This window comes from Scomber scombrus, chromosome 10 (genome assembly GCF_963691925.1).
Source record: "Scomber scombrus chromosome 10, fScoSco1.1, whole genome shotgun sequence".
In the NCBI taxonomy this organism is placed as follows: domain Eukaryota; kingdom Metazoa; phylum Chordata; class Actinopteri; order Scombriformes; family Scombridae; genus Scomber; species Scomber scombrus.
The window spans coordinates 32,121,343-32,138,686 of record NC_084979.1 but is presented as its reverse complement, the minus strand read 5'-3'; the positions used below and the strand labels follow the sequence as shown (position 1 = coordinate 32,138,686).

At 42.6% G+C, this 17,344-nt stretch overlaps 1 protein-coding gene across 1 annotated transcript; it reads left to right on the top strand.

Annotated features, from left to right (window-relative positions):
- The first annotated feature begins 2,987 nt into the window (after positions 1-2,987).
- On the top strand, positions 2,988-12,300 carry LOC133987775 (rhamnose-binding lectin-like). Its single transcript, XM_062427217.1, is given in 17 exon segments — positions 2,988-3,032; positions 3,638-3,823; positions 4,396-4,531; positions 5,284-5,393; positions 6,500-6,544; positions 6,694-6,826; positions 6,970-7,073; positions 8,159-8,226; positions 9,137-9,167; positions 9,812-9,844; positions 10,564-10,662; positions 10,816-10,951; positions 11,069-11,178; positions 11,266-11,310; positions 11,413-11,545; positions 11,633-11,736; positions 11,963-12,300. Coding segments are annotated over 17 exon segments (1,521 nt in total). The 5' UTR covers positions 2,988-3,001; the 3' UTR covers positions 11,980-12,300.
- The last annotated feature ends 5,044 nt before the right edge of the window (positions 12,301-17,344 follow it).

Below are 17,344 nucleotides of genomic sequence, written 5' to 3'. Positions count from 1 at the left end.
ACTTCCAATAAAGAAAGACCTGAGTTAACCCCAATGGTAGTGGCTCCACCATGGCCCATTCCTCAATTCCGAGGGGCGCTGTCGCAGGAAGTAGGCGCAATACAGGCGCTGCCGATCCTGGGCCAGCCGCTTCAAGCCTGGCTCCTGAAAGGGACAGGCTGATGCTGGCGGGCTGTCTGCGCAGGTGGTGCAAACCATCCAGGCAGCTAGGGCTGGGTCCAGCCATCTCATCATGCCATGAAGGGTTGGGCGGAAGGCCTGTCTTGCCCACCCTCTGGTAAAACGGTTCCTGCAGGGGGTCAAAAGACAGCGGCCAGTGCCGCGCACTTCTGTGCCACAGTGGGAATTGCCATTGGTGCTCGAGGCCCTCACGAGGGACCCCTATGAGCCTTTGGAGCGTTCCTCCTTAAGAGCGTTGTCATTCAAGACAGCATTGCTGCTTGCTCTGACGTCAGCCAAGAGAGTGAACGTATTGTGTGCCCTGTAGGTTCACCCAAGTTGTTTACTTATTTGCGGGGACTGCAGTGGTGCCATCCTTAAACCGAACCCCTCCTTTGTTCCTAAGAACATAAGGAGTTCATTTCGGTCTAGGGTTATCCAATTAGAGGCTTTTCACCCCCCCCCCCCTCACGGATTAGAAGGAGGCCGCACAGCCACCGTCAGGAACACCAACCAGTTGTTGGTGTGTTATGGTGACTGGACGGCTGGCAGAGCCCTGTCCAAGAAACGATTGGCAAGGTGACTGTGTGAGTGTATCTTCTCAGCCTACAGTGAAGCAGGCCGGGAGCCCCCCACTGTGGTCCAGGCACACTCCACGCGAGTTGTGGTGGCGTCTACAGCCCTGTTCAGTGGTGCGAGTGTTGAGGACATATGTACGGCGGCATCATGGTCTACACCCTGCCCATTCATAAGGTTCTATCTCTTGGATGTGTCGGGTTCCTTTTCAAGGTCTGTGCTCACTGTAGGGACACAGGACCAGTGAGAAGAGGGTTGTGTCAGGTGTTTTATGCTTGACCCCCACGGGGCGTCATGCACATGCATTGGGCTGTGCTCTGCTAGGACTCGGTCAATGAGGTGTGCAGGAGGTCTAATGATGGAGACCCCTGCGAGGTTAGACCACAACCTCACCCAGTCTAGCCAGGTGTTGCTAACTGGGATGGAGTTGGATCCGTTATCACTCTGCAGGGCGGCTAAGATCAATAAAGTGGTGACTGGGTCTTGGTACCTAACCGGTAGCTGGCTTGGTCAGTGGGCGGAGCCTCTCCCGCGGCAGGGAGTACATAGATCGAAGCCTGTGTGAGATATAACAAAGGTTACGATATTGTAACCCTAGTTATATTAGCACAGGCGGAGCCCTCTACATAGGGCCCTGCCGCTCTTTCGCATTACGCTGAAGTTTGGTGGAATGAGGGCAGATGGCGATGCACCTACTTATATACCCGCTGGAGAGGTCGGGTCAGGTAGGCACGCCCTATTGGTCGGCTACGTACATGCTAATTTTCAGTAGGGAATCACGTGTACACGATTGGAGGAGGGTTATACCCAGAGAGTCCAGTAGAGGGCTCCGCCTGTGCTAATATAACTAGGGTTACAATATTGTAACCTTCGTTTTGTGACTTCTGGAAAAGGAGTCGTTTATTCTGCACAGAAAAGAGAGTGACTACACACTCAAATCCATCTTTTATAAGCGAGTTACAAATTACATATGCCAAAACACATCAGTGGTTATAATGTTTCCTATTTTTTAGCCCATACGTCTAGTGTGCGCACTGCCTTATCTCACCCATCATACATAGCTTCCAAATCTGTCCTTGATCTCCTTCAATCCCATGCTATGCCTGCATGATATCCTGCTCTTAGGTGTATCTCAGCAAACACTCATTGTTCTTTAACTTTCCACGAGAATTTAACCTTTGCAACACCATATAATCCCCCATCTGTGGGTATTCATACCCATAATTAACCAACCATTGCACATGAGAGTGAAAACCCAATCAGACCATCAATTGTCAATCTGCTGGGAAAGAACCTCACAGCCCCCTTTACTTATGACTTTCTTCTCTCATTGGGCAGCCACAGTGTTCCACATGCAATGATTATACATCGCATGGTTAACATAAAATACTTGAAATCAGTTACAAATGTAATGTAAGCATGGCAAAACTCAACTCAGCTCTTGCCTTCCTTGTGCAGTCATGTTTAAATCAAACATGAATAAATTCAGATAACATTTTACTACATCAGAAATATAAATCAACCTTTACTCAAACTATACTTGAAACAAAATCTGTAGGAATATGAGTTACGAACTGAAACTTAACCGAACATTTAAGACTCATGACATCTATAGGAAATATAACCCTCTTGATCAATTAACATATTTCAGAAAATCAGAAGTTTCAAAATACATCCATTTGACATCATGAGACACTTTCAACTCAGAAACTCAACTGGTTGAACTGGACTTCCTCGATACTTTTAGGACTGACTTATTCTGAAACTCACTATAAACTTGCAGGCCTAGCCACAGTAACACTACAAACAACCCATAATGCAACACGTTGTAGATTTCCATTGAAAAATATAGAATATCTGATGTTGTGAATAACGTGTACAGTAACTGTCTAGTCATCGTATAGACTATATAATGTTAAGACTTTTATCTTTTATATATATATTTTCCACGTTTGCATGCTCACAATCCATCAAAATGGAAAGTGTTTGTACTTGTACTTGTTTAAAGAAACACTGAACAGCTGCTCTGTATATACATCTTGTGACTTCTGTGGAAATGTTCTTCTGTTTGATAATCAGTAATTTAGTAGCTTTACTACAGTCTGCTCCACCCAATAAATACATAGATTCAGGCTCTACTGAACTGAACCTGCTGGGAAGGAGCCAGAGTCTAGTTGGATTGTTCAAATCAAACAAATACGACCCGGCAGAATAAATACAGGTGTGTTTGTAACATCAGTCAGACTGTTCACCTGGACCTGCTAACATGCTCCGCTTCAGCCTCAGCAGCACTCTGTGTGAGTACACCAACTGGAATAATGTACATTCAGAAATATTACAACTTTGATTCGGTTATATTTCTGCTTTGTTAGATCTAATTGCAGTTTTAGAGTGTTGGATGGGACAATGAGTTTACATCTAAAACTTTTTCATCCTCTCGATTATCTCTTAACTGAAATCAGAGTCCTTCAGAGTCCTGAGTAGGTTTGTTGTGTTCAGGTTCAGATTTCCTCTAAGACACCTTCAAATGTCACATTATTTATATATTTTCATTAAAGCTGTTACTATGCTGTCATTTGTCAGATGTTTTATATTTATATGTTGTGTTCATGTCCTTTATGGGTTTTCTTTCCAGTTTTAAAATGACTGATTCTTTGATTGATTTAAATATACTGACATGGTTTCCATAGTAACTTGGCCAAATTAACTGTGCAAGAGTTCAAGCTGTATGTTTATACAACTTGATTTCATATAAAGGACGTTTGTATTGATTTGAGTTGACATTTTTATGCTTAAAGTGATGAATACTTACTGAATGAATTCATGTTTTTTTATTTATAAAAGCAAAGGATAAAAACTGTTCTCATGTGTGACAGTAATGACAGTAATGTGTCTTTTTCAGTGCTGGCAGCAACCTGTTTGCTCACAGCAGCAGGTAAATATCTGAGTGAATGAGATCTATATTATTACACATGTACCGTCAACACACTTCAACTAATCCCTTCATGTGTGTACAATCTGTTAGTTGTGTCCACAGAGAGAGTTATCACCTGTGACGACGGCTACAGTGTACAACACCTGAGCTGCGGTAAGACTGAACAGCAAACAGACCCAGTTATCTGTAGACTAGCTGGTGAACATAGTGGAACATTTATATTTTCCCTCAGGAGTTGGTAGAGAGTAAAAACAAAGCTAAAAGAGAGTGGATATTGGACTTATATTCAGCAGATGGACAGAAACATGATTCCTAATGAATGATAATGTTGATCAGTAACAACTCACAACTACTTCAGGGCCAATCATGGTCCAGTATGCATCTTAAACAAGTGGATTATGTGGAAACTTGAAGCTTGCAGTGCGCAAACACTGACAGTAGAAGACATATTAATAAAACCATAGTAATATTCATAACATTTTATGTCTTAAATTATGTCTGGGTTTTTTTTTTAAGTTAGTGATTCATCCTCTGCAGCATTGGGGTCATAGCTGGGGGACACAAAACCCCAATTAAAATACATTTCTAAGAGGGCAGAATAAAAATGTATTGATATATCAATGATGTGCTTTCCAGTAAACATAACAATGTGACTGATGCAAGTTATCATGCATGTTATCCTGGATCACAAGAGGCATAGTAGTTTAATCTCTGTGATGTTACAGAGATCGGAGTGATCAGTGTGGAGGCATCTCTGTATGGACGAGCAGACAGCAAGACCTGCAGTGAGGGCAGACCTGCACACCAGCTCGCTAATACAAAGTGTTCCCAGCCTGGAACTGTGGACATCCTCAAGAAAAGGTACAAACCTGAAGCGACCGCTAGCTGAGAGGTTACAGCACATGCAACATACCTGTAACGCCCCTTTGTTGCATGTCATACCCATATCTCTCTCCTGTCAGACTCTATGCCAACTGTCCACTAATAAAGGCAAAAAATAATGTTTAAAAAGAAAAGAAAAGGTACAGACCCAACAAAATCAAAATGTCTCCATCTGTTCTGAATGGTGCAGCTGCAGGAAATCAGGTCAAGCTTTAAAAAACATGTAAATTATCTTTGATCAATGAATTCAATCTCCAACAAAACAAGACATCATTTTAACATTGTTAGTTATTCATTTTAGGTTTATTGTCATGAACTTCAGCATTTAGCCCCCATCCTAAAGACAGGGAGCGCAATGCAAAAACCCCTTGGAGTGGGCTGAAAGAAAGACATGAATTGCAGATTGACCCTAGAGCCATGATGGGACCCTGAGCCAGAAAGATGGAGGCAAGCTTTGCCAGCAGCAGTGTGAGCAATGGTTAAACTAGATCAGTGTAGGTGGGAGTCATATTTAAAGGGACCGCCTTGTGGTGAGAATGGCTGTGATTGGTGTGTGACTGATAAGGTGTGCTGATTCAATCAGTGGCTGTCAGCTGATTACAGCTGGGGCGTATGACTTCCGTGTCCTGCATGAACTAACGCTATGCTTCACTTATGTACATTTGATGTGATTTTTATATATTAGTAAAATTGAATTTACAATATTTCCTTTTTTTCTCTCTTCCCCAAAGGTGTGATGGAAAGAAGGTTTGTGAACTAAACACATTTGCCGTCCGTATCTCTGATCCCTGTTATGGCATCTTTAAATATCTGGAGACCAACTACACCTGCTTCCCAGCAAGTAAGTCTGGACAAGATGCAATATTCAATCACCTGAAAAACAATCATTGCTTCCACAGCAGTGGTACAACACAGGATACACAGCACCAAACATAGAATCCAAACACACAATGCATAGATTAAAAAACATATATACAATACTACCGCTACAATTCCTTTATGCATTCGAGGGGTTAGGGTCTGTTCTAACTGTGATTCAAAAATTAAGTAATTAACTTATACAAAATGTTTGTCACACATGATTAGCTGAATGTTTTGTTTGCATTTGGGTCAGTTAGAAATAAGGGTTGGCAAGATGAGCAATTCAAAAATATGTTTAAAAAAAACCTTTTAACCTTCGTGTCGTCCTCCCGGGTCAAATTGACCCCGTCTGTTTTGACTTCTTTCCTCCCTTCCTTCCTTCCGTCTGTCCTTCCTTTCCTTCCTTCCTTCCTCCCTTCCTCCCTCCCTTCCTTCCTTCCTCCTTCATTTTCTTCCTTCCTTCCCTCCCTCCTTCCTTCCCTTCCTCCCTCCTTTCCTTCCTTCTTCCGACCTTCCTTCCTTCCTTCCTCCCTTCCTCCTTTCCTTTCATCCCTCCCTCCTTGTCTTCCTTCTTCCTTCCTTCCATCCTTCCTCCCTTCCTTCTTTCCTTTCCGTCCGTCCTTCCTTCCTTCTTTCCTTTCCTCCCTTCCTTCCTCCCCTCCCTCCTTTTCTTCCTTCTTCCTTTCTTCCTTCCATCCTTCCTCCCTTCCTTCCTTCTTTCCTTTCCTCCCTTCCTTCCTTCCTCCCTCCTTTCCTTCCTTCCTTCCTTCCTTCCTTCCTTCCATCCTTCCATCTTTCCTTCCTTCCTTCCTTCCTTCTTTCCTTCTTTACTTCCTTCCTTCCTTCATTCATTCCTTCCTTCCTTCCTTCCTTCCTTCCTTCCATCATTCCTTCCCTCCTTCCTTCCTTGACTCGAGGACAACAGGAGGGTTAACAACATTTTATTGGAGAGAACCAAAGACGTGGGATTGAACACAGCAAACACAAAGAGTTTAGGAGAACTACTGTGGTGGATTAGCATTGGTACATTCTTGACTTGGCTAGCGTGTTATCAAGGCCCTAATCTGACTCCTGTTGCTTTGACAGTTCACCTGGTTGTATGCGAGAACTCTTTGGCACAACTTTACTGTGGTAAGATCACTCTCTTTTGCATATGGTGCGTTAATAATTCAATAAACATCAGCTAAATTATATTTACATGAAATTCCAACTCTCATCTCAATATTCAACAATATTTCTTTAGTCTCTGCTTGTCCAACTGTTCCTTGTGTTTCTGTCAGATGAAGGTCAGGTCATATTGGTTTACGGTGCTGATTACGGACGCCACGACTACACCACATGTTCTTACCAACGACCTCCCGCTCAGGTCCGAAATACCTACTGCTCAAATCCTGGGACCAAAGTGGCTGAAAGGTACTGTCTGATTTTAACTTCAGGAAATCCAGACTGTGTATAAAGTTTAAAAATGCAGAACATTAAAAGATGTCTCTTAAATGACAGTCGGACTTCAGTGCACATTCACACCTGTTTTCACTCATATCGCTTTGCATCTGCAGCTGTAACGGGAAAAACAGCTGTACTATCAGAGCCAGCAACTCGGTGTTTGGGGATCCATGTGTCGGCACCTACAAGTACCTGGAGGTGGCTTACACCTGTCAATGTGAGTATATCCCAGATCCTTCTGGACTGAAGCTCATTATATGACCCACATGTGGAAAAGAAAGTGGCTCGCAGTAGACGGATAGATGGATAAAGACATACTATAAATAGAGTAAACAGTTTACAGTTTGAAGCGGAAAAAAACACTGCTGCTAAATAAAAATCAGCCAATCACAACTTTACAGCTTTATGAATGCAAAAGCTTTAAATTATTGAGTGACGCCACTTTTTTGGAACAAACATTTGAATCATTAATAATAGTAAGTAATATCAAAGGCCGTGTAAAGTGAATTCAGATTCATTCAATTCTAAACATATTAATTAGGTCATAAATGTATTTCTAAAAAAGGTGTAAAAAGCATTTCAACCATTTAGATTTGAATTGTGGAGCTAGGCTTCACAAACTGTGTTTCAACATTTCTGTGTTCAGGATTTAATGGGCGGGTCTGAAAATCACCGCTGCGTTAACCAATAGCACAGTTACACACTGGAGCATTTTTTTAATCATTCAAGTTTGGCAGGGTGGTTAACAACACACTTTACTGTGGTATGTCAAACTCAGAACACATATGTATTCTTACTTTACACAGACTTTAAAGATCTAACATTGATATGTTATCTGTTCTCTTGCAGATCCTGAATGAACACATTGAAATTACAGTAATATCGCTCAACATTCTCTCAAATAAATGACATTTGTTATCAATAAGCAAAGTGATCATCAGTGATCAGAGACCTCCACACACATTTAAAGTAAAAACTTTTTATTGCACTATTTTACACAAGCATTTTATTTTTCTCTTGTTTCATTACATTAATTATACTGTGACTGATTTTATTTCCCATTTATCATCAATCAATCAATCTTTATTTGTATAGCGCCAAATCACAACAAAGTTATCTCAAGGCACTTTAGTTGTTTTAACCCTTCCTGAGCACTTTGAATTGCCTCCATGTGTCTGAAACACGACATACAAATAAACTTGCTTCGTATAATTGCACCAACACATCATTATAATAAGACGACCATGGGAACACTTTATGCATGTATGATTTTAGTTTTTTATCTGTAACTCAACCTGTCAGCCCATCTCTGTTTAACCTCCAACTCCACAAAGACGAAAAACATTACTGTCTGTCTCGGCAGCCACAAGGTTGAATAACACTCCACAATTACAATCTACTGACTGAGTCTGTGATACAAATAAATGTAGTTTAATTAAAGTGAATTCTTTGTGAATTTTCTCTACGTTGTTATTATTTCACATCAACTTCATCTACAATATCCGTCATCAAAAAGGACAGCTGAAGACTCGTCAGGTGTTTTAGGTTTAACAAAAGTACATGGGGGGGGGGGGGTAACTTGTAAAGCAGGAAGATGTTAATAGAATTTCTCAGCAGGAAACATAATTAAGTTTCCTTCCCAGCAGAATTCAATCAGGTACAACAATAACATACCTGACATTCCTCACAGGTGTGTTCAGCTGTCCTGAGCCTTTCTGATGATCTCATGAAAACAGTGAAACAGTCCTTTGTGTGTCTCCATCATGTGTGTGTGTGTTAGTGAGTTTGTTGTGCACAGATTTCTCTTTTAACCAAATGTTAAAAGCATTTAAAATGAGAGAAGCAGGTCACTTTAATGATGGATTTGATTTGTTCTTATTTATTTCAATGAGCCGATGAAAGCTGTCGGACTTCAGGGAAGAAATGTCACAACCGTATCACAAAACAAGTTTAGTTTAGACGCTTATTTATTGAGTGCAGCTGTGTGCAGCACCTTTTGCATTAGTGCAACACTGAATTGTCTTTTCAGTTTGTATTATATTGATTATGTATTGTATTGACATGTGTTGCTTAACTGCAGATCTGTGAAACACTTTTGCCCAAGACAAATCTCCGTCAGGGTATTACAGTTTATCTTATCTTGTCTTCTCTGTCAATCTTTGACACGGAAGACACTCTGTTTTTTCATTGGTTACTTGTTTTCTATATAAACAGATAGTTGTTGGTCAATCACAGCTTTGCCTGTTTTAACTCTTCACCTGAACCTGAATCCTCTGAAAGATGCTCTGCTTCAGACTCAGCAGCAGACTGTGTGAGTAAACGCCTGACTGACCATCATTATTCTTTGGTTTTATTTAACATCACAACATTTTATAATGTTCCTGCTTTATTGTTGGAAAAGTTTTTTAACTAATATTCTGAATAAATGTAATAAAGCAGCAAAGGTTCAATCTGCATTAACAATGTGAATAAAGTAATTTATAAAGGTTTAAATGCTTCCTACTAATGTTAGTGACTCATGCATTTATGAATGTTAACAATTCAGGGTTATTTCAATAATCCAAAAATAGTAATCTGCATTTGTAAAAGTTAATAACTTGCTAAGTGAACTAAAGAAGAAACAAAGACAACAACCTGGCAACACAATAGTCTAATGATTCAGAATGGATTTCTGAAGATATTCAATGATTAACCATTAATAAAGCCATGGGTTACAACTTTAAACCCATTTATCATTGTGCCTTTTACCGAAACGTTAACCTGTTTATACAGTGATGTATTGTAGACATAAATACATTTTTCAAAGGTTAAAATGTAGAATTACTGCAGACTGAAGCATCTGTAGATGAAATCATAAGATAATGTTTTTAGGTGTTTTCATTAATTCACATTATGCTGGATTTAAAAAGACATGAAGTAATAAATAAATGTGTGTAAACGATGTTTGTGTTTCAGTGCTGGCAGCAGCGTGTTTGCTTGTGACTGCAGGTAAATGTTTTCAATCAATATTAAACCAAAGCTGGTGAGCATAGGTGATGGTTGGGACATAGACTGACTGCTAAACTGAGAGCTTCAAAACACCCACATCACTGTCTCCCTCTTCTGGATGAGGTTCTCACCTCCCTTTCTCGTCGGTTCATAACAAAACAAAACACAACTTTCATTATTTCTCTGCTCTCTTCCCTTCCATCGTTCTGTTCTTACAAGGATACAAGAAAACTACATACGATGCTTGAAATAAATGAAGCTTTAGTTTCATTTCAGTAGAACACTGAAGTCAAACTGACTGGTGTCATTTTTTTTGTGCAGCATCACACGTTCCTTCATCAGATGACTAGCAACATCCAATCATATTCATGCAGGTGTACATCATAGTTAGTCTACACTTGAAACTTTTAAATGTCCACATAATTGTTGACTGTCTCTACTTATCCCAGCTAGTGATGGTGACATCTAACTACCAACAGTTAACCCGTGGTCAGTGTGCATCAATTTAACAGAATTACAAACTGCTCCAAACATGGCTCTCATCCCATTTCACAAGTTTCACTCAACAGTTTTTAACAAACATGTCATATCCTTAGAAACATAAAGACAAACCTTCTGTCACTCTACATTTATGATATTATTACCAGCATGATTAATATTATTTGTTCCTTCTCTTATTTTTAACGAACATTCATTATAAATCAAGCTTTCCATTTCAGGCTTTTCTACAGCGCAGCCCATGTTGCCCCTCACTGCTGTGTCCACAGAGAGAGTCGTCACCTGTGATGACCTGAACAACGTCCAGCACCTGAGCTGTGGTACGACTGAAAACTCAAACACATATTACAAATGTTGGTTTCGTAAGGCTTATTCTGATGCAATATGTCTCAATGTCCTTAAAGTCTCTGCTCTCTGAGTGATTTTTCTTTCTGGCTTTCTGTCCCTTAATGCGTCTGTCTGTGATGTCACAGAGACCGGTGTGATCATTGTGCAGACAGCTCTCTATGGACGAGTAGACAAGGAAACCTGCAGTGAGCACAGACCTCCACAGCAACTAACTAACACAAAGTGCTCCCAGCACGGCACTCTGCAGGTCATCAAACAAAGGTACCACCCCCCCCCCCTTATATGACCAGGGTTAAAGTCAAAAGCTCTGGAAGTCGTTTCCTTAAGGTCAGACTGAAACAGAACTCAGACTGTTTTTTCTTCATGGTCTCCCTGCAGATGTGATGGCAAGAAGGATTGTGAAATAAACACAAATGTGGTTCGAACCTCTGATCCCTGCTATGGCACCTATAAATACCTGGACGTCACTTTTGCCTGCTTCCCAGCAGGTCAGTTACATTTCTGCTTCTGACTCACAGTGAATAAAAAACGCTGAAAATATGTTTTTATAATATGATTTATGTTTACTTTGACAGTCCGCACCATTGCATGTGAGCACTCTGTGGCACATCTGCAGTGTGGTAAGATACAGTCTCATTTATGTAGATGTACAATGGGTTAATGTGACAAGCAGGATTATAGTTTTCAATCTGAATTGATTCCTTTTATCCTCTTTCTGTCAGATGAAGGACAGGTCTTATTTATCTATGGAGCTGATTATGGACGCCGTGATAAGAACACATGTGCTTTCAAACGACCCGCATCTCAGATCCAAAACGTCCACTGTTCTAGACCCACAAGCAAAGTTGCTGGAAGGTACATTTCATAATCTTTATTGAACAAGATAGTTAGAAACCAAACTCAGTTTCATTCAGTTTCACTCACATCTCTCTGCATCCACAGCTGTAATGGGAAAAGCAGCTGTACAGTCAAAGCCAGCAACTCAGTGTTTGGAGACCCCTGTGGCGGCACCTACAAGTATCTGGAGGTGGCTTATAGATGTCAATGTGAGTAACAGAAGATGATTTACCTCATGTAGTTCACGAAGTGGATGTAAATAAGCCTTAATATACTTTTTGTTTGTTGACTTTCTGAAAATTGGTTAAAAATGAGCACTACATGTGGATGGAAAACTCACTCGTACGAAATGCTGGTTCATAAACAGAGCATTTCTGTGTTCTCAGTTACTTCATTGATCAGTCTAAAGTCAATATGTCATGTGTTCTTTTGCAGATGCTTCCTCCAAATAATCGACATCAATAAGACATCTCATCATACATGCTGGGAACAACCTGCATTCAGTTTGTGATGAGACAGAAGTAATGAAAAAGATTCTTCTACCAGGTACACCATGTGGCCCAAAGTGTGTTGACACCTGAACACTGGTGACCATCTCATACCAGCCCTGTCAAGTGATGCCATGTTCAAAACAAATATTGATTGATTTGATTGATTTATTTTCTCTACTGCAAGTTATTTCCTTTTCTGTTGACTCTGGGTTAGGGTCATTTCATTCTGTAATTGTTTCCTTCTCACTTTTAATTCACAAATAAACTTGCCTGATGAAATGACATCATGTGGTGTATTTCTATATATATTTAGATTTCAATGTAGTTAGCACTGATGACACCAGGTCATGTAGTTGATTACACTTATTTTTTTACTACCGTATAACCAATTTTTTTCACATTTTATAAAACACTTTTCCTGTAAGAACACATCATATTAAAATAGTGTTTGGAAGTCATTATGTGGTTATAAGAACAGAGACTGACTTTGTGAAATTAAGAGAACATTTTATGATACACAATAAACTGATTCGATGTTAGTACAGAAAAGTTTACTTGTAAAACAGAATAATTTGATATCTAGTAATAATAAGAAAATGTAATACATGAATAAAAAGTCTCTTGTTTTAACAAGAAAAAGAGCAAATATTCTTTTGTCATGATAGTAGAGAAGTTCTGCCGTACTGAAAAAAACTGAAATAAGCCACTATGAAGTACTATGGATTACTATAACCTACTGCACTATGACATGGTTTATTATTAGCTTATATTAACTTATTTTATTTGGAATGTGTGAAAGAAGAAAAAAACAAAAACAACATATAAAAGAGAATCACAATGGTCAACTTACAACCAACAGAAAACATGATGCAATGTCAACCACATCCGAAAGGGAAGAAGTCAACACTTATTGAATCCCACCCTTACTTCTTAAATCAATGCTTGCTAGAATAATAGCTACCTCATATATATGAAAGACAATCTATCTAATAATTATTTCCTATATTAATGCTCCGTATTTAATTACTAATTCATACCATCATACAATTTCTTACTAATATATATTATCAATTACTATGACATGTTTTACAATTATCTACTCTACTATGACATGGGTTACTCTGACTTATTGCACTATCCATCCATCCATCCATTTTCTGCCGCTTATCCGGGGCCGGGTCACGGTGGCATCAGGCTAAGCAATGTGACCCAGACATCCTTCTCCCCAGCAACGTTTTTAAGCTCCTCCTGGGCGATTCCAAGGCGTTGCTATAGGCCAGAAGGGATATATAATCCCTCCAGCGTGTTCAGGGTCTCCTCCCAGTTGGACGTGCCTGGAACACCTCCAGAGGGAGGCGTCCAACAGGCATCCTGACCAGATGCCCGAACCAGCTCAGCTGACTCCTTTCGATGTGGAGGAGCAGCGGATATACTCCGAGCCTCCCCCTGGTGTCCGAGCTCCTAACCCTATCTCTAAGGCTGAGCTCCTCGTCGGAGGAAACTCATTTCAGCTGCTTGTATCCGCAATCTTATTCTTTCGGGCACTACCCAAAGCTCGTGACCATAGGTGAGGGCTGGAACGTAGACCGACTGGTAAATTGAGAGCTTTGCCTTCAGGCTCAACTCCTTCTTCACCAGGACAGTCCGGTGCAACGCCCGCATCACTGCGGACACCGCACCGATCCGCCTGTCTATCTCCCGCTACATCCTACGTTGACTCGTGAACAGTGGCGTTTCTAGACCCCCTGGGGGCCCTAGGCAAGAAGGACCATGGGGCCCCCCTGAATAATGATGAATGAAGTCCAGGACTATGGATCAGTAGAGAAATCTTTTATTAAATAATGAACATATAAAATAAATCCTACATATATATATATGAAATTGTGTAAAAATCAGCCTGTCTCTGCTCCCAAGCGCTCTACCAAGTGTCACCTATCAATCAATGTCACCACCTAGCTAGGCTGCTAGCTCGGCTAACTGGCAAAGGAGCAGGGTCGGGTTTATGCTAATTGTTGGACCCGCCCACTAAATCCTGAACACAGACATTTTAAAACTGTTTGTGAAGCCTAGCTCCACAATTCCTGAGAAATACATTTATGACCTATTTAATGTGTTAAGAAGAAAATGGCTGAATTCACTTTACACAGACTTTAATGTGCAGAAAACTTTTTTGGTGCTTGGTGGATGACTGGGAGTTTGGGATAAAGTGGCAGGCTGGCTGGCAGCACTACTTTTTTATAATGTAACACACATAGCTTACACATTCCCACTTACCACTGTCACGTTTTTTCTTTTCATCCTCTTCTTGTTTTTTTTTTCTTTTCGTCTGCCCAGAGAGATATGTTCGCTTCATTTTTTCATCTGTGTGTTTAACAGGGACCGCACGACGACGCCAGCTAGTAGGGGGGACCCATTAGGGAGATTCCCGACATGTCATTGCAGTGTCTACGGTGGTTTCAACTTGTGTCGCTTATATGGAGCGATATCAGCCGTCTGTCGGGGCCCCCCTACTAGCAGCTAGCCAGTGACAACTCGGAAAGGGCCCTGTGCGGGGCATTTCCAATGCGTTGTCGTTGCAGCGTCTAAAGCAGTTCCATTATTTTGTCATTGACGTCAGCCGTCCCTCGGGGCCCCCTTCAGCTCGGGGCCCTAGGCAATTGCCTGGGTTGCCTGCCCCGTTGCTGCGTTTCTGCTTGTGAACAAGGCCCAGAGAGAGACTTAAACTCCTCCACTTGGGGCAGTGACTCCCTCCCAACCCTAAGGGGGCAATCCACCTTTTTCTGGCAGAGCACCATAGCCTCCGATTTGGAGGTGCTGGCTCTCATCCCGACCACTTCACATGTAGAGTCCAACAGAACAACATCATCCACAAAAAGGTGATTCTGATGTCCCAGAACTGGACTCTCTCTTCCCCTCGGCTGCACCTTGAGATCCTGTCCATGAAAATCACGAACAGGATCAGGGACAACGGGCAGCCCTGGGGGAGCCCGACACCCACTGAGAACAGGTCAGACTTTGTGCTGAGGATGCGGACACAGCTCTCACAGCGGTCGTACAGGGACCGAATGGCTCGCAGCAGTGATCCTGGTACCCCATACTCTCGCAAAACCTCCCACAAGGTCCAAGGGACACGGTCGTAAGCCTTCTCCAAGTCCACAAAGCACATGTAGACTGGATGAGCAAACTCCAATGCCCCCTCCTGAGTCGCCTGATGGTTTGACAGAACTTCTTCTAGGCCGTCCGATCGTCCTTCTCCATGGTCTCACCAAACTCCTCTCACATCCGGGCTTCTGCTTCTGCAACTGCCCGAGCCGCGGCCCCTCCTGGCCGTGCGGTACCTGTCTGCTGCTTCCCGAGACCCCTGGGCCAGCCAGGACCCAAAGGCCTCCTTCTTCAGCTTGACGGCCTCCTTTACCGCTGATGTCCACCAGCAGGTTCTCCGGTTGCCGCCCCGACAGGCACCAACGAGCAGCAACTATGAGCAACCGCCTCCACAACTGAGGTCGTGAACATGGTCCACTCTGACTCCATGTCCTCACCCTCCCCAGGAACGGAGGGGAAGTTCCTCCAGACATGGGAGTACGGGGACCTCCGCCAGACCTTCCCAGTTCACCCTCCCTTCTCGTTTAGGCTTCCCAGGTCTGCCCGGCAGTCTTCCCCGCCACCTGATCCAACTCACCACCAGGTGGTGATCAGTTGACAGCTCCGCTCCTCTCTTCACCTGAGTGTCCAAAACATACGGCCGCAGGTCCAATGATACAACTTCAAAGTCAATCATCGACCTTTGGTCTAGGGTGTTCTGGTACCAGGTACACTTATGAACACCCTTATGTTCGAACATGGTATTTGTTATGGCCAATCCGTGGCTAGCACAGAAGTCCAACAACAATTCACCACTCGGGTTAAGATCAGGCAAGTCGTTCCTCCCAATCACCCCCTTCCAGGTTTCTCCATTATTGCAGATGTGGGCGTTGAAGTCTCCCAGCAGAACTATGGACTCGCCGGGCCACAGCCCTTCCAGGGCACCTCCCAATGAGTCTAAGAAGGCCGGGTACTCCGAACTGCCATTCTGTGCATATGCACAAACAACAGTCAGAGTCTTCCCCCCAGCAACGCGAAGTCGCAGGGAGGCGACCCTCTCGCTTCGCAGGGAGAACTCCAACACAAAGGCGCTCAGCCGGGGACTCGTGAGTATCCCCACACCCGACCGGCGCCTTTTCCCTTTGGCAACTCCGGAGAAGAAGAGAGTCCAGCCCCTCTCCAGGAGTTTGGTTCCAGAGCTGGTGCTGTGTGTAGAGGTCAGCCCAACTATATCTAGCCGGTACCGCTCTACCTCCAGCACTAGCTCCGGCTCCTTCCCCGCCAGCGAGGTGACGTTCCAAGAGCCAACTTGCGCCGCTGAAGATCCGCACGCCTAGGCCCACGCCTTTTCCTAATGCCCGATCGACATTGCACCCGACCCCAAACTTCATCCCTGCATATGGTGGGTCCACAGGGCGGTAGCTTCACGTTGTTTCTTCGGGCTGTGCCCGGCCGGGCCCCGTGGAAAGCTCCCCTCCCAGGCCTGGCTCCAGGAAGGTGCCCCGGTGTCCCTCTTCCGGGCGAGGTTCCTGTACCCCTATGCTGCTGCTTCATCTAGGATTGTTTGAATCGTTCTTAGTCTGGACCCTTGCCTGGGACCAATTTGCCTTGAGAGACCCTACCAGGGGCTAATGCCCCCGACAACTCAGCTCCCAGGATCACTGGGACGCGCAAACCCCTCCACCACGATAAGGTGACGATTCTCTGCACTATGACATGGTTTATTATGAATTACTATGACAAGGTTTACGGTGACCTATTTTCTCCGCATCCTGTGTGACTGATCCATTCTCAGTTGTTGTGTTTCTGTAGTTGACATCTTGAGACGCTTTAGACTCACAAACTCCAATTGGTTGAACTGAATTCCTTAACAGTTTTAGGACTGACTTATTCTTAAACTCACTATAAACTGGAAAAAAAACTTGCAAGCCTAGCCACAGTAAGACTACAAACAACCCATAATGCAACACTTTGTAGATTTCCATTGAAAAATAAAGAATATCTGATGTTGTGAATAACGGGTACAGTAACTGTCTAATCATCGTATAGACTATATAATGTTAAGACATTTGGACCCCAAAGTATATATTTTTTCCATGTGTACAAGATTACTAATCTTATCTGTATCTGATATGACTCAAATCCATCCCTAATGTTTAATGTTAATGGCTGCAAGCTAACATGCTAAACTAAGATGTGAACATGGCGAACATTGTACTGTTAGCGTGTGAAGGTTCTGGCATGC